At 33.7% G+C, this 19,461-nt stretch overlaps 1 protein-coding gene across 1 annotated transcript in view; it reads left to right on the plus strand.

The window, feature by feature from the left end:
• The window catches only part of LOC127129167 (uncharacterized), a 43,909-nt gene extending 25,252 nt beyond the window's left edge, over nt 1-18,657 (plus strand). Inside the window, exon 2 of the mRNA XM_051058449.1 lies at nt 18,172-18,657. Coding sequence (XP_050914406.1) covers nt 18,172-18,657 — 486 coding nt within the window. The remainder of the gene's footprint in view (nt 1-18,171) is intronic.
• Nucleotides 18,658-19,461: the final 804 nt, after the last annotated feature.

Here is a 19,461-nt window from a genome sequence, read left to right on the forward strand (position 1 = left end):
TCAGGAACCTGCCCTCGCATAAAACGAAAGCTGCACACTAAACCAAACAAATTAACAAGCACAAGTCAAAAATTCAGAAGTTAAAAATTTAGCAACTATTGCGATGCTCGCAATATCAATTCACAATCCACGGCAACGGCGCCATTTTGTTGGTATAAGGTTATTAGAGTATCGGGGTTTGTTATCGTCTCCACAGGGATTATGTGATATTGCCGCCGTTCGACAGTTGTTAAGTTCTTAACTTATCGTAACAAAGGGGTTTTTGTTTTAGGTCACGGTAGCTTGCATAAAAAGTAATAAATTACGGTAAAAGTTTTGGTTTTACGATTTGAGAAAGATTGTCAAAGTTAGGGTTCGACGATCACTTTGCATGCATATGTTCGATCAAACAAAACTCATAAACTCCGTTAGATGATAAACACATTCACAAAGTCCTCCCAATGTGTTTATCTCTAACACACATTGTGGGTTTTCCCATTTTGATCCATTATTGATCTCTCACACAATCTATCAAAATGACAACTTTTAGGTTCAACTTTTTAGTAAACAAACTCATTCAATACTATCTCTAGCTAAAGAACAAGGATGGATGAAAACCTAGGTCAAAAGTTGGAAAACATCTCTCGATCATAAACCAACACAAAGAGTTATCAATAAAACAAGGTTTTCACCATATATTCATCATCAAAGAGTTTACAAATGAAGATCATCCCATTTACATACAAAGCTTATGATCATCTACATCTAACCTTGACAAAATGAAGGACTTAGCTACTCATTTTCATGGTAGCTTGCACAACAAGTTTCGGAAGAAGGTTGATCAACATCTGAGTCGAAGAATCGAGATTGGATGGGAATCCACCTTCTTTTTGTAGAATATTGTTAAGAGATGAAGAAAAATGAGAAAATGGGTTTCTAAGGTACAACAATATGATCCCAAGAAAATGCTGAAAAATATCTAAGTTCAAAAGTTGTGTACTTTCCAAAAAGTAGCCCCTGCTACTTATAGTACTGGTTACTGAGTTGTCATGCTCGATAGGCGAGCAGAATGGTTCGCCTAGCGAGCCCCAAAATAAGCCACCAGAGGCACCCGCGCCCAGAGAAATCATCCAAGTCCTGTTTGCATATGTTCACTAGGCGAAGAATCCTTCGCTAGGCGAAGCCCACGCTTCCTCCTTCGCTCCAGCGAGTCTAGATAGTTTTGCTACTGGAATTGCTCGCTGGGAGCTCGCTGGATGCTCGCCTAGCGAATGTTGGTGATTTTGCCACTGGAAGCGTTCGCTACTTCCCTCGTCACAGCGAGTTTGATCATTTTGCTACTGTAAAATTCTGGGAGTGTTCGCTGGCATCTCGCTGCCTGCTCGCCTAGCGAGCTTGCTGATGTTTGCATTCTTTCTTGGTTCCTTTGCCATCTTTCTTGTGCCTTTGTTTTCTACTGTTTCATGCCTAATTTATGCACAATAACACACAAATTAAAGGTACCAAGATCATTTCACATTGTATTGCAAATCAACAAAAGCAAGGGCGGTTTCGAACACTTTCTCGACAAAAAGGAGTGAAAGATGCCCACATTTGATAGCTCAAATAAGCACTTTTGGGCATCTAACATGCCTCTAGATTACTTTGCAGCTCTTCTATTCTTATGGTGCTCAGATCTTTAGAATGCTCAATTGCTACAATAATGTAATCAAACTAAGGAGTAAGAGATCTAGGTACCTTCTCAATGATACTTTCTTCAGAGAGAGTTTCTCCACACGACTTCATCTCATATGTGATCAGAATCACTTTGAATATGTAGTCAGGTAACTTCTCGTTGTTCTTCATGTTGAGATTCTGATACTGCTTACGTAGTGACTGAAGGCTCACCTTCTTCACTAACGCATCACCGCCGTAACACCGCACCAGTGTGTCCCACGCAGCTTTCGCCGTTGTCGAATCAATGATTTTCTCAAAAACATTCACATCCACACAGTGATGGATGTAGAACACAGCTTTCTGATCCTTCTTTCTTAGATCACGCTGAGCATTTCATTGTGCATTAGTTGCATTTTCTAGAGATGCACCTGAACATAACCATCATTGATGACATCAAGAACATCTTGAGCTCCAAACAACACACTCATCTGAATCATCTAACGATTCCAGTTCTTGCCATCGAACATTGGAAGCTTGGTACTCAGATTATCGTTTCCATTCATCTTCAACCTTCTGCGAAACACTAAGATCTCACCTAAACACATTGTTTCCCAATCCCGTAGAATCAAGATATGTGTTTCTGTTACGATTCTGAACAAAATTTCAACACGAATTCTCCGAACATAAACCAATCATACAATGCCTCACTGTTTCACTCGTGTTTCTCGTGATGTTTTCCCGTGGATCTGAACCGGAGCTCTAGATACCAATTATTGGTGCATATGTGATAAAGATGAACAAACAAACAAGAGAGAGAAGAAAGAATAAACTCCCACTACTCTTAAATTGGTTATAAAATGATTGCACAGAAAATGCATACACACACTGCAAAAAGAATAAAGGTATAATTTGCTCACACCACTCACTTGCTTAAATACAAGTGGGACTTAATGAGAAATAATAAAATACCCTATAACAAACTTTATCTACAAGTTACTGAAAATGAATTAATTCTAACATTTATATTATTTTATTTCTCATTTGCTTTATTTCATTTATTTTTCAAATGATAAATTATTGTCATCTAAGTGGGAGATTGTTAGGTTAATTATTTAAGTAATCAAATATGGATTAACATAATCAATTATTAACTAATTACATTATGGTCAATTGTTATTAAACCACTAATTAGTGATGAATTACTTGTTAGATTTTTTGCCTGAATGGACCATGATGGGTTGGACAATTCAGTTAAGCCCAATGAGAGGTCTCTGCCCTCAACCGTTTAGCTATTTAAGCATTTCCCCATTAAAAGATTAACATACGCTAAAACCCTAAACGATAATGAATATAGTAATTGTCTCATACTCACTCTTCCAATGACAACCTCTCAAATACTTCATCCTCTTGGCTATGAAAATTGTTGTCAATCCTGATTTTCATGAGCGCGAGATACAAGAACAACTTATAAAACTCTTAAATTTTTTGCTTATTTCATCTTTTTCTCGAGTTGCTGATTTTTTAATCAAGAATTTAAATTTAAAACCCTAAACGATAATGAATATAGTAATCGTCTCATACTCAATCTTCCAATGACAGTCTCTCAAATTCTACAAGGTACACCGTTCTTATTATTTGGAGTTATTAATTGATTAAATAATATCCTATAATTTGTGTCTATCCTATTCATTTAAATTTAACAATTGGTATATCCCACCCCCCATTTATTGTATTTTTATTTATTTATTTGCTTTTATTTTTTTCCCTTAGATAGTTAGTTAAAATGAACTAATTAAATAATTGATCAAAAATAAAATCAACCTTTGTAAAATAAAATAAAAAACATGATCAACATCAAGAGCATTTTCCAAAACTAATAAAATCAATCATTTTGAGACAAAATCAACTTAGTCAACACCAAGCCTTTTCTTAAACAAACATCTCAATTCATTTCAAACCATTCTTCCACGCCAATCAAACCTCGATCAACATCGAGTGCATTTCCCAAATAAAAATAAAAACACTTAATCTTTATCAAACTTTTTGTCATAACTAAGGATGAAAAAGGGACATGGTGTATAACACGAGCTTCCGAGGGTTAGGATACGAGGTGTATATCTCGACCATCAGAGTGCTTGTCATCCCATTAAAAACTCCCAATGAGATTGATGCAAATCGGATTCCCAATAAATTGGACAAAAAAAAGGAACATGGTGTATATCACGAGCTACCGAGGGTTAGGATACGAGGTGTATATCTCTATAATCCGAATTTTTGTCGTTCAACCAAAAATACATGATTACATTAAACCCTTTCATAAATAAGATAAAAAAGGAACATGGTGTATATCATGAGCTCCTGAGGTTTAGAATACAAGGTGATATCTCGACCATTCGAGCCCTAATAATCACCCAAAAATATATCCAACTCATCCAAACCTTTTGCCTTTTGGCATAATCTCAAACTTCTTTTTCAAATGAAAGATGTTTCGTCTCGAGACGATGCAAAACAACGTTTCGTTCAGATATGTGCGAGTAAGCTAAGTGACATTTTCCTGCTAATGTCGATATTAGATATCCATTATATTGTGTTAAAAATGTCCCCTCCTCTAACTATTTTGGGTAAGTAATGTTTTCCGTTCGATTGCGACAAAATAACGTTTGCTAAAATCGACCAACAAACAAACATTTTCTATCCAGATTTACGTAGCCTTAAGTTCTCAATCGCACACGGAGATACGTGGGAGCAAGACTCACAATATTGTCAGGTACCTTAATAAAAACTTTTGTGCGACACCTTTCTTTTTCTCTTTGAACTTTTAAACTCGAGAAAGCAAATATTACAAGAAGACATCAAGATTTCTTCAAAGTAGGATAAAGCTCCAGGTCATGTTTGAGCATTGCAGCAACCGACATAATTACTAAAGGTTGAGGAACTATGAACCAAAATGATTCTACAAAAAGTACAAAAGAAATTTGATTCAAAATCTAAATAAAATCATTAATTACAAAATTCATAAGTATTTTTTAAACAACATTCTCTAAGAATTTCAATTAGATTCTAAATATGAATAGAGTCAAAAATAAATATTAGAGAGGAAAAAACAAATAACAAGCAAGGTGTGAACGATGAAAATGAACGGCTAATAAGTTACCTATGAAAAATCAACTAATTGATTTCATTGTAAACGGGATCTAGAGTTTATACAACTCTCAAGGCAACATAAGAAATAAAGGAACGATCATCTCTAGCTTTCAGTCAAAGCCCTTGGTTTTCAAAATTTTATCATACAAATAATTCTTTGGCAACAATTGAACATATGATTAATGCGGATAATATACATATAATTCAAAATCAAGAGCACACTGGATTAATATTTTGGGTTATAAAATTAAATAATTTTTTCAATCTATCGAAATTTACACATGTTTTAAGTTTTATAGGAGTAATAGAGATTTGTTTATAATAATATTTTGAAATTACACACGTTTTAAAAAAATAGGGCATTTTGAAATTACACCACCATATATCTTATTTACAACTGTTTTTAGTTCAACCAGTTTAAATTTAAAATTATATTCTTCTTTTTGCACTAATGACTCTGTTTATCGCCGTCGACCGTGCGATGCGCTCGTGGTTGTCTTTTTCTCGCCGTGAAACATGACCAAAGAATATACAAAGCAATCATCATCATTTTCAACCTTTCTCTATGCATACAAACAACAATTACACATAATCATTTTTGGTGGGTGCCATCTAGATTTAAGATTGATAAGGTCCAATTTAGGATTTGTAAAATCAAATTGGGATGATATTACTTTGGGGGTTTCAGTGATAAAACCAATTGAGGTTTTCCCTCCAAGATCAAGTTGTATTTGGGGGGTTTTTGGCACAAGATTTTACAACTAGGATTCAACCTAGTGAAATCATTGAAGAAAGGAGTTTTTATTAACGAAGTAGCGAAGCCAGATGATCAAATTGAAAATCTTGGGAAACTTGATCTTTCTTAAGATTAAGGGAAGAGAAGAAGATAGAATCAACATCAAATTTTGGATTTCGGGGTTTGGATTTCTATTTCTCTCCTGTATTCAATATTTTGCAAAGATTTTTGAATATCTTAATTTCATTTGGAATTGGGGGCAGACGTACCTATAATGAGAACAATCGAGGAACTGTCTAAACAAATCATTCTAAGAACTCTCTCTTCTCTCTCTCTCTCTCTCTCTCTCTCTCTCTCTCTCTCTCTCTCTCTATATATATATATATATATATATATATATATATATATGTCTGTGTGTGTCTGTGTTTTAGGTTTAAAGTAGCCGGTGGTGATGTGTATGAAGGATCAACGACATGTTCTTGAGAGGTGGAGAGAGAACTAAGAGGGTGAATAAAGAAGAGAGAGAGTGAAAGAATGAAAAATTGTTGAAATGATTCTCTTTCTCTCTCTCTCAGGCGTGTTGTGATACCCTTTCCAGTCATCTCCTGTTTCATGAAAAGTGGCTCCCTATGAGGCCTTCGTCTTGTTGACTAGACCCAGTTAACTAGGGCTCTCATATGGGAGTCCCCACCTTAAACATCATGGATATTTGTTTCCATCCCATGAAATTTTGTTTGACCAAGGGGTATTATGATCTTGTGTCTCTAGTTGAGTCAACTTAGTTGACTCCCAGGTGGGCTGGATCATGGACTTGGGTATGCGCCCTTGCTCCTTGCACCCATTGTCTTTACAATTGATACCCCATCTATTGAGCTTTCTAGCCATTTATTTATTTATTATTTATTATTTTTTAATTTCTTACATTTTTATTTTATTATTATTTTGTAAAATAATTTAAATATTTATATTTTGAATTTTGTTTCATTATTTATTTATGGGTAATGCTAACTTGTGCCCTAGGGGCACAAGATAAGACACCCATTTGTAGAAATTTTGTATTGAAAAAATCAATTATAAAATTAATTTTATACATTTACTAAAATCAATGCACAATTTCTAACACAAAATTACTTTCTTTAGTTCTTATCTTGTGCCCCTAGGGCACAAGTTAGCATTACACTTTATTTATTTGTATATCTTTTTTTAAAAGTATTTGTATGCATATTTTGTAAGTATTTCTTTATTTTCTTTAAATTTATTAAAATCATGTTTAACTAAACAAAAAAAATGATTTTCCTCTTAATTTAACTTATTTAAAAGATAATTTTTCTAACCTCTCCCTTATTTGTAAATAATAATAGTTTCTTTTAAAAATTTCTCTCTTAAATAAAAATTTAAAAATTTAAATAGCACCGTTATTTTCTTTCTTTAATTTGTTTATCTTATTTCATTTTTTCATATTATTTAATTGCTTATTTTCTTTATTTTATTTATTTTCTAAATGAAAAATGTATCCTCATTCCTTTGATTGTATTTTTATTTATTTATGTGCTTTTATTTTTTGCTAGTTAAAATGAACTAATTAAATAATTGATAAAAAAAATCTATCTTTCTAGAATAAAAAAAAATCATGATCAACGTCAAGTGCATTTTTCTAAACTAATAAAATCAATCACTTTGAGTCAAATATCAACTTGGTCAACACCAAGCCTTTTGTTAAATAAACATCTTAATTCATTTCAAATTATTCCGCCACGCCAATAAGACATCGATCAACATCGAATGCATTTCCAAAATTGAAATAAAAATACTTAATCATTATCAATTTTTTCCCCACAAATAAGGAGGAAAAAGGAAGGTGGTGTATATCATGAGCTCCCGAGGGTTAGGATACAAGGTGTATTTCTCAACCATTTGAGTGCTCCTCATCCCTTTAAAAACTTTCAATGCGATTGATGCAAATCATTTTCTCAAAAAAATTGGACAAAAAAGGAACGTGGTGTATATAATGAGCTCCCAAGGGTTAGGATACGAGGTGTTTATCTCTACCATCCGAATATTCGTCGTCCAACCAAAAATATATAATTATATTCAACCCTTTTATAAATAAGATGAAAAAGGAACGTGGTGTAAATCACGAGCTTCCTAGGGTTAAGATACGAGGTGATATCTCGACCATTCGAACACTCTTCATTACCCAAAAATATAGCCAACTCATCCAAAACTTTTGTCTTTTGACATAATCTCAAGGTTCTTTTTCAAACGAAAGATCTTTCGTCTCGAGATGATGAAAAACAACGCTTCATTCACATTTGTGCGAGTGTGCCAAGTTGCGTTTTCCTACGAATGTTGATATTAGAAATCCATTCTATTGTGTTAAAATTATCTCCTTCTCTAATTATTTTGATCAATGAATATTTTCAGTTCGATTACAAAAAAATAGCTTTTGCTAAAATCGACCCACAAACAAACGTTTTCTACCCAAAACTACGTAGCCTTGAGTTCTCCATCGCATCTGAAGATACGTAGGAGCAAGACCCGCAATCTTGTCAGGAACCTTAAGAAAAAACGTTTTTGCGACCCCTTTCTTTTTCTCTTCGAATTTTTAAACTTGAGAAATCAAACATTTTAAAGCTAACACTTTTTCACGAAACTAACTAAATGGTTCCCGTTGAGTACAACGGATGTGAGAGGTGCTAATATCTACCCTTCCCATAATCGACTTTCGAACCCGATTTGGTTGCGGCGATCATATGTTTGTCATCTTTAAGGATTTTATCGATATTTTCCTTCTCATTTTTAAAAATAAATAAAGTTTGATGACGACTCTGTTTATGATCATTGACCGTGTGATGCGCTCGTGGTCGTATTTTTCGCGTTCTTTGGAAGTTCTGTCAGCTTCCAAGTCTTATTTCTCTCTAAGACATCAAGTTCTTATTTCATGGACTTCAGCGTGACTTTCTTCATGAGAGCTTCTTCCATGCTTACGGGTTCAGAGTCTACTAACATGAAACACTGAATACTTCCCCTTCAAAATCTACTTCAATATCTTACAACATGTCAAACTCTGCAAACCTTCTCGAAATGTTTCTGGTTCTTTGTGGCCTCTGAACTTGTTCATAACCTTCTGATTCTGGAATAGTATCAGATATTGGAACTCCAGAAGTACCGACTTCAGAAGCATGACCACCTTAAGAATTTGGAATATTCCCAGAATCAGGATAACCACCAGAATTTGAATCACCATCAGAATCTAGATCACCAAAATCTGAATCACCATTAGAATCTGGATAAGAATCAGATTCTTCCTCACAATAAATCTCGCCTTCTGATTCTGACTCACTCTCAGAATCATTTTTAGGCTCTGACTCATCTTCAGATTCAGAATCAATATCTTCAGAAGTTAACTCTGCACCGAAGTTGGATTGAGAGTTGCTCCAATCCCATATTTCCGACTCTTTCAACAAAATCTCTGCTGACTTCAACCTTATTAATGACTGGAAAATAAAGCTTATAAGCACTTGTACTGTGATACTCCACCAGTAACATCACCTTGCTTCTATCATCCAACTTCTTTCTAGTAGCATCCGGAACATGTTTATAATAGACAAAAACAAATAATCTGAAATGACTCATACTTTGCTTATCTCCAGCCCACCTCTCAAAAGGAACAATTCCCTTCAGCTTCTGGGTTGGACACCTGTTGAGCACATATGCTGCAGTGACAACAACTTCTCCCCACAAAATGTTAGGAAGCTTCTTCTCCTTCAGCATGCTCCTTGTCATATAAAGAAAAAATGGTTTATCCTTTCAGCAAGCCCATTGTGTTGAGGACTATATGGAGTAGTCACTTCATGATTAATTCCATTCTCCTCACAGAACTTCTTGAACTCTGTAGAGTTATACTCACCTCCACCACCAGTTCTGAGAATCTTTAGAGTCTGACCACTCTGTTTCTAAGCCTTGATTTTGAATTTCTTACATTCAATAAACACCTCGTGTTTGAACTTTATAAGGGATACCCTAGTCATCCTTATGAACTCATCCATAAATGACACAAAGTATTTATTCCCTCCTAGTGAAGGTTTTGGAAATGGTCCACAAACATCAGAATGCATTGCTCCTAAAACATGTTTTGCTCTTGGAGCTACTTCTGATGTAAATGGTAGTCTTGGTTGCTTCCCTCTAATGCACACATTGCATAAATTTTTTGGTTTCTTAATTGCAGGAATTCCATGTACCAGTTTCTTTGAATTCAGATTTCCTAAGCTTCTGAAGTTCAAATGACCAAATCTTTTGTGCCACAAATCACTTTCCTTTACAATACTTGTTGCGCTAAGGGATTCAAAGTTTGTAGTTTTAATATTCATCTTGAATGCTCTATTCCTTCCGTGTTCTAACTCCATAATTATCTTCTGATTACAATCATACAACTTCAAAAGATTGTCCTTCATGGTAACTGAAAATCCCTTTTAAATTAATTGACCTACACTCATCAGATTACTCTTCATGCCGGGAACATACCAGACGTTCTGAATTAACGCAAATTTTCCATTATTCATAATCACTCTAACATTATTCCTTCAGCATTCAGATACTTATCATCAGCACATCCGATCTTGGTCCTCTTCATAGAGTCAAAATCAATTAGCCATTTCTTATTTCTTGTAAGATGGTTTAAACAACCAAGTCTATATACCACTATTCTTCTAGAGACGCACTATCAGAATCAAAATCCATTAATAGAACATGTTCATCATCAGAACTTCTGGCTATATTCGCTTCTTCTGATTTCCTCTCCTTGTTTGACCAACAATCTGCAGCGAAGTGGCCAAACTTCTTACAACAATAACATTGAAATTTTCTCTTGTCATACTTCTTCTTTCCCTTCAGACTCCCAGAATTTGAGGTTTTTGACTTTTGAGACCTACCATGTCTTTTCTTAGCTTCTGACCAAGATTACTTCTGGTCTTTCTTGACAAAAGAAGCTTTCAGAGCATGCTCTACATCTCTCTCAAAGGTTCTTTCAGTCAGATGCAACTCTTACGCCTCTAGACTATTGTGCATCTCTTCTATTCTCATGCTGCTCAGATCTTTAGAATGTTCAATTGCTATAACAATGTAATCAAACTGAGGAGTAAGAGATCTAAGTACCTTCTCAATGATACTTTCTTTAGAGAGAGTTTCTCCCCACGACTTCATCTCATTTGTGATCAGAATCACTTTGGAGACGTAGTCAGGTAAATTCTCATTGTTCCTCATGCTAAGACTCTTATACTGCTTACATAGTGACTGAAGCCTCACCTTCTTCACTGATGCATCACCGCCGTAGCACCGCACCAGTGTGTCTCACGCAGCTTTCACCGTTGTCGAATCAATTATTTTCTCAAATAGATTCACGTCCACACAGTGATGGATGTAGAACAGAGCTTTCTGATCCTTCTTTCTCAGATCACGCTGAGCATTTATCTGTGCATGAGTTGCATTTTCTAGAAGTGCAACTGAACATAACCATCGTTGATGAGATCAAGAATATCTTGAGCTCCAAACAACACACTCATCTGAATCATCCAACGATTCCAGTTCTTGCCATCAAACATTGGAAGCTTGATACTTAGACTATCATTTTCCTTCATCTTTAACCTTCTGCAAAACACTTAGATCTCACCTAAACACAGTGTTTCCCGATCCTGTAGAATCAAGATATGTGATTCTGTTACATTTGTGAACAAAAATTCAACATGAATTCTCCGAATATAAACCAATCACACAATGCCTCACAGTTTCCCTCGTGTTTCCCATTATGTTTTCCCGTGGATCTGAACCGGAGCTCTAGATACCAATTATTGGTGCACGGGTGATAAAGATGAACAAACAAACAAAAGAGAGAAGAGAGAATAAACTCCCATTACTCTTGAATTGGTTATAAAATGGTTGCACCAAAAATGCATACATACATTGCAAAAAGAATAAAGGTATAATTTGTTGACACCACTCACTTGCTTAAATACAAGTTGGACTTAATGAGAAATACTAAAATACCCTCTAACAAACTTTATCTACATGTTACTGAAAATGAATTAATTTTAACATTTATATTGTTTTATTTCTCATTTTCTTTATTTCATTTATTTTTCAAATGATAAATTATTGTCATCTAAGTGGAAGATTGTTAGATTAATTATTTAAGTAATCAAATATGGATTAACATAATCAATTATTAACTAATTACATTATGGTCAATTGTTATTAAACCACTAATTAATGATGAATTACTTGTTGGATTTTGTGCCTGAATGGACCATGATGGGTTGTACAATTCAGTTAAGCCCAGTGAGAGGTCTCTGCCCTCAACCGTTTAGCTATTTAAGCATTTCCCCATTAAGCAATTAATATACGCTACAACCCTAAACGATAATGAATATGGTAATCGTCTCATACTCACTCTTCCAATGACAGTCTCTCAAATTCTACAAGGTACACCATTCTTATTATTCTGAATTATTAATTGATTAAATAATATCCTATAATTTGTGTCTATCTTATTCCTTTAAATTTAACAATTGGTATATCCCACCCCCATTTATTGTATTTTTATTTATTTATTTGCTTTTATTTTTTTTCCTTTAGATAGTTAGTTAAAATGAACTAATTAAATAATTGATCAAAAATAAAATCAACCTTTCTAAAATAAAATAAAAAACATGATCAACATCAAGAGCATTTTCCAAAACTAATAAAACCAACCATTTTGAGACAAAATCAACTTGGTCAAGACCTAGCCTTTTCTTAAAGAAACATCTCAATTCATTTCAAATCATTCTGCCACGCCAATCAAACCTCGATCAACATCGAGTGCATTTCCGAAATAAAAATAAAAACACTTAATCTTTATCAAACTTTTTGTCACAAGTAAGGATGAAAAAAGAACATGGTGTATATCACGAGCTTCCGAGGGTTAGCATACGAGGTGTATATCTCGACCATCTGAGTGCTTGTCATCCCTTTAAAAACTCTCAATGTGATTGATGCAAATCGATTTCTCAATAAATTGGACAAAAAAAGGAACATGGTGTATATCACGAGCTACTGAGGGTTAGGATACGAGGTGTATATCTCTATCATTTGAATGCTCGTCGTTCAACCAAAAATACCTGATTACATTAAACCCTTTCATAAATAAGATAAAAAGGAATGTGGTGTATATCATGAGCTCCTGGGGTTTAGAATACAAGGTGATATCTCGACCATTCTTGTCCTCATCATCATCCAAAAATATATCCAACTCATCCAAACCTTTTGCCTTTTGGCATAATCTCAAACTTCTTTTTCAAACGAAAGATGTTTCGTCTCGAGACGATGCAAAACAATGCTTCGTTAAGATATGTCCGAGTGAGCTAAGTGACGTTTTCCTGCGAATGTTGATATTAGATATCCATTCTATTGTGTTAAAAATGCCCCCTCCTCTAACTATTTTGGGCAAGAAATGGTTTCTGTTCAATTGCGACAAAATAACTTTCGCTAAAATCGACCAACAAAGAAACATTTTCTACCCAGAATTATGTAGCCTTAAGTTCTCAATCGCACACAGAGATACGTAGGAGCAAGACCCACAATCTTGTCAGGTACCTTAATAAAAAACTTTTGTGCGACACCTTTATTTTTCTCTTTGAATTTTTAAACTCGAGAAAACAAACATTTTTAAGCTAACACTTTTGCAGGAAACTAACTAAATAGTTCCCGTTGAGTACAACGGACATGAGTTGTGCTAACACCTTTCCCTTATGTAATCGTCTCCCGAACTCGGTTTGGTTGCGGCGACCATATCTTTGTCATCTTTAAGTGTTTTATCGATATTTTCTCTTCCCCTTTTTGAAAATAAATAAAGTTCGGTGGCGACTCTGTTTAATCTGGTCGAAATCAGATGTGAGCTCGATGGATTCAAACGGCATAAATATGAGATATTGATTTCTAGAGACTTCAATTACTTCACCTGAGATGCTTTCGGAGTTCATATCTAAGAATCGAATATGGAATCGTGAAAATTATGGGAATCAGAAGTTGATTCCCACAGACGGCGCCATTATTCCGTTGCAGAATGTGAAATGGATGATATTTTTGAAATCGTGGTGGAGCGGAGCTTCGTAGGTGACTTTCTGACCTGACACCGTGGATCGAAGGTTAAGATCACGGTGCTTCTTGAACCAGGAGCGTTAATCTTGAGCCAGTGTCACTAAAGACAATCTTATAGATTATTTTTTTAAAATAATCCATTGAAAATATGATATCTAAAGTCTAAAAAAAATTTATGCAATAATTTATCCTCTCATATTTCATAATATTTATTTAATATAAATGTAAGTTTTTAATTTACAATGGATAAGGAAGCAAAAATATAAACAAATCAATATTATATTTACGATAGGATGCAACTATGTAAAATATATAATAATATAAAGAAGTTGAATATTACAAGCCGACATTGAGATCTCTTCAAAGTAGGATAAAGCTCAAGGTCATGTTTGAGCATTGCATCAACTGGCATATTTACTAATGGTTGAGGAACTGTGAACCAAAATGATTCTACAAAAAGTACAATAGAAATGTGATTTAGAATCTAAATAAAATCATTAATCACAAAACTCATAAGTATTTTATAAACAACATTCTTTAAGAATTTCAATTAGATTCTAAATATGAATAGAGTCAAAAATAAATATTAGAGAGGAAAAAACGAATAACAAGCAAGGTGTGAACGGTGAAAATGAATGGCCAATAAGTTACCTATGAAAAATCAACAAATTGATTTCATTGTAAACGGGATCTAGAGTTTATATAACTCTCAAGACAACATAAGAAATAAAGGAACGATCATCTCTAGCTTTCAGTCAAAGCCCTTGATTTTCAAAATTTTATCATACAAATAATTTTTTTTGGCAACAATCGAACATGTGAGTAATGTGGATAATATACATATAATTCAAAATCAAAAACACACGGGATTAATATTTTGGATTATAAAATTAAACAATTTTTTCAATCTATCGAAATTTACACACGTTTTAAGTTTTATAGGAGTAATAGAGATTTGTTTATAATAATATTTTGAAATTACACACGTTTTAAAAAAATAGGATCATTTTGAAATTACACCACCATATATCTTATTTACACCCGTTTTTAGTTCAACCAGTTTAAATTTAAAATTATATTTTTCTTTTTGCACTAATGACTCTGTTTATCACCATCGACCGTGCGATGCGCTCGTGGTTGTGTTTTTCACGCCGCGACACATGACCAAAGAATATACAAAGCAATCGTCATCATCTTCAACCTTTCTCTATGCATACACACAACAATTACACATAATCATTTTTGTTGGGTGCCATCTAGATTCAAGATTGATAAGGTCCAATTTAGGATTTATAAAATCAAATTGGGTTGAGATTACTTTGGGGGTTTCAGTGATAAAACCAATTGAGGTTTTTCCTCCAATATCAAGTTGTATTTGGGGGGGGGGGGGGGGGGGGTTCTTGATCTTGCTTAAGATTAAGGGAAGAGAAGAAGATATAATCAACATCAAATTTGAGATTTTGGGGTTTGGATTTCTATTTCTCTCTTGTATTCAATATTTTGCAAAGATTTTCGAATTTCTCGATTCCATTTGGAATTGGGGGGAGACGTACCCATAGTGAGAACAATTGGGGAACTGTCTAAACAAATCCTTCTATGCTTTCTTTCTCCCTTTCTCTCTCTCTCTCTGTCTATGTGTGTGTGTGTGTGTTTAAGGTTTAAGGTAGCCGATGGTGATGTGTATGAAAGATCAGTGACATGTTCTTGAGAGGTGGAGAGAGAACTAAGAGGGTGAATAGAGAAGAGAGAGTGAAAGGAGAAAAATTGTTGAAATGATTCTCTCTCTCTCTCAGGCGCATTGTGATACCCTTTCCTTGCACACCTTGTCTCTACCGTTGATACCCCATATGTTGAGCTTTCTAGCAATTTATTTATTTATTATTTATTCTTTTTTAATTTATTGCATTTTTATTTTATTATTATTTTGTAAAATAGTTTAAATATTTATATTTTGAATTTTGTTTCATTATTTATTTATTTATATATCTTTTTTTTAAAAGTATTTTTATGCATATTTTGCAAGTATTTATTTATTTTCTTTAAATTTATTAAAATCATGTTTAACTAAAAAAATGATTTTCCTCTTAATTTAACTTATTTAAAAGATAATTTTTCTAACCAATCCCTTATTTGTAAATAATAATAGTTTCTTTTAAAAATTTCTCTCTTAAATAAAAATTCAAAAATTTAAATAGCACCATTATTTTCTTTCTTTTATTTGTTTATCTTATTTCATTTTTTCATATTATTTATTTCTTATTTGTTTTATTTTATTTATTCCTTAAATGAGAAATGTATCCTCATTTCTTTGATTGCATTTTTATTTATTTATGTGTGTTTATTTTTTGCTAGTTAAAATGAACTAATTAAATAATAGATCAAAAATAAAATCTATCTTTATAGAATAAAAAAAATCATGATCAACATCAAGTGCATTTTTCTAAACTAATAAAATCAATTACTTTGAGTCAAATATCAACTTGGTCAACACCAAGCCTTTGGTTAAATAAACATCTTAATTCATTTCAAATCATTCTGTCACGCCAATCAAATGTCGATCAACATCAAATGCATTTTCAAAATAAAAATAAAAATACGTAATCATTATCAAACTTTTTTTCACAAATAAGGATGAAAAAGGAAGGTGGTGTATATCATGAGCTCCAGAGGGTTAGGATACAAGATGTATTTCTCGACCATCTGAGTGCTCCTCGTCCCTTTAAAAACTCTCAATGCGATTGATGCAAAGCATTTTTTCAAAATATTGGACAAAAAAGGAATGTGGTGTATATCATGAGCTCCCAAGGGTTAGGATATGAGGTGTATATCTCTACCATCAGAATATTCGTCGTCCAACCAAAAATATATAGTTATATTAAACCCTTTCATAAATAAGATGAAAAAGGAACGTGGTGTGTATCGCGAGCTTCCTAGGGTTAGGATACAAGGTGATATCTCGACCATTCGAACACTCATCATTACCCAAAAATATACCCAACTCATCCAAAACTTTTGTCTTTTGACATAATCTCAAGCTTCTTTTTCAAACGAAAGATCTTTCGTCTCGAGATGATGAAAAACAACGCTTCATTCACATATGTGCGAGTGTGCCAAGTTACGTTTTCCTACGAATGTTGATATTAGAAATCCATTCTGTTGTGTTAAAATTGCCTCATTCTCTAATTATTTTGAGCAAAGAATATTTTCTGTTCGATTACGATAAAATAGCTTTCGCTAAAATCGACCCACAAACAAATATTTTCTACCCAGAACTACGTAGCATTGAGGTCTTCATCGCACCCGGAGATACGTAGGAGCAAGTCTGCAATCTTGTCAGACACCTTAAGAAAAAACGTTTTTGCGACCCCTTTCTTTTTCTCTTTGAATTTTTAAACTTGAGAAATCAAACATTTTAAAGCTAACACTTTTGCACAAAACTAACTAAATGGTTCTAGTTGAGTACAACGGATGTGAGAGGTGTTGATATCTTCCCTTTCCGTAATCGACACCCGAATCCGATTTGGTTGCGGCGATCATATCTTTACAATCTTTAAGGATTTTATCGATATTTTCACTTCTCTTTTTTAGAAATAAATAAAATCTGATGGTGACTCTAAATATCACCATCGATCGTGCGACGCGCTCGTGGTCGTAGTTTTCGCGCCGCAACACATGACCAAATACAAGTAGGAAATGCATTCACCACATTTAGTCGATTTGTAAATCAAGAAGTATAAAATACTAATAATTGATATGTAAATCCTTAAGTTTTGATGGTTGAGGAAATCATATAATTGAATAACAAACAACCGAAATATAAGTCTAGAGTTTTCTTTAAATTTGATTTTAAGAAAATTTGATGTACATGTTTTCTAATTATCTATCTTTCTCGATTAAGATTTTAAATGATTTCTCATGGAGACCGCGAATAAAATAAGGCTTTGTTTAATCCCTTTATTGCCAATTTCATGTAAGACACAAAATATAAGTCTACTAAGTCATTAATAAGTTAACGACATGAGAAAATAATATTTGATTGTTAGAATAAATAAAGAGACAAAAAAGCAGTAGCTCTCCAAATGAGAGCATAAATCTTCTTGGTAAAATCTTGAACAAGAGAAAACTACAAAATATTATTCAAATGAGTAACTTTGAATACAAATTACAAGTTCTGGTTAGTGCTCAAAGTAACTGATCTATCTATCACAATATGCATTTTAATATATCATCATCTTTGATCATTAGTTTTAAAGTATATTAAAAAGAACAAATTACCGGAATCAGTAGTTGAAATTGGCTAAACAACAAGGTAGTGTACAATTTGTTCTTTAACCTCAAAAGTGTTTCTTTAGTGATTCTAGTTATAAACACATACCTATATATATATATATTCACTTAAATCTCCCATAAATCATCAAACACTAACAGCAACAATACACAAAATGAAGAGATTTTGCCCTAAAGTTTCTTTTCTTTTGTTTCTTACTCTTATTATAATAAGTTTTGTCTACTCGGAAGCTCAGAGTTGCCGTCCAAGCGGTAGAATTAGAGGAAAGAAAGCTCCTCCGGGACAATGTAATCAAGAGAATGATTCTGATTGTTGTGTACGAGGAAAAATGTATACAACTTATCAATGTTCTCCATCTGTCTCAACTTACACCAAAGCATATCTCACTCTTAACAGTTTCCAAAAAGGTGGAGATGGAGGCGGTCCTTCAGAATGTGACAAGCAGTATCATTCCGACGATACTCCAGTAGTTGCACTTTCTACCGGATGGTTCAACCATGAGAGCCGGTGCCTTAAAAATATTACAATAAGTGCTAATGGGAAAAGTGTGGTGGCCATGGTTGTTGATGAGTGTGACTCCACAAAGGGATGTGATGCAGAACATGATTACCAACCTCCATGTCCAAACAACATTGTTGACGCTTCCAAGGCTGTGTGGAAAGCTTTAGGTGTGCCTAAAGAACAATGGGGTGGCCTTGACATTACTTGGTCAGATGCTTGATTGTAGAAGATGAAATCTATGTTTGTGATTGTGATGCAATACTTGTGTACTTTTATTTCTCATCTTATTTGTATATTATTATTATTATTATGTAAATGTTATTATGATTAAACATTCACTTATAAATTAAGAAAATTTCATACATTCCTATGGTTTTATAAAGTAAACTTCATCACCTTATGACATGTCTGCAACATTTCTCACCGTAAATCATACAATGTTTAGAATAAGCATGAGAAGAGTTACGAGTGAGAAAGAATTATTCTCAATAAATTGGAAATGAGCTCAATGCAACTATATGTAGAGTTACAGTGGAAAACAAACTCTATCTGATTAAAAAATAAGCCTAACTACTTCCAACTGTTATTTAACAAACTTCTAATAATGGACAACTTGCTACACAAGCTATTCATTTATTTCCTCTATTGTTACCCCCCACAAGATGTCCACGTATCCAAGCCTGGTGACGAGAAAATATAAATGCTGCAAGTTTAAAGTCTTGATTAAAATATTAGCAACTCGGAAAAAAACGCAAGAGTTTTATGAGTTGTTCTTGTCGGAATTGATAAGAAATAGAATATATAGAAGCTTAGTTGGGCTCAACAAACAACGTTGAATCGCTGTTTAGAATTGGGATTAGGTTTGATTTTGATGCGGTTTTTTTTTTGGAACTTAGGGTTTCAGAAAATAGGAGGTTTCGATCCGTTGGTCTGATTGAGTTTTTGAGGATTTTGGTTTAGGGTTCGTGTCTAGAAGAAGATTTGAGGGTTGGGTTGTCGCTACCGGGATTTCACGATAACGAAA

Source organism: Lathyrus oleraceus, chromosome 3 (assembly GCF_024323335.1).
Source record: "Lathyrus oleraceus cultivar Zhongwan6 chromosome 3, CAAS_Psat_ZW6_1.0, whole genome shotgun sequence".
Lineage (NCBI taxonomy): Eukaryota > Viridiplantae > Streptophyta > Magnoliopsida > Fabales > Fabaceae > Lathyrus > Lathyrus oleraceus.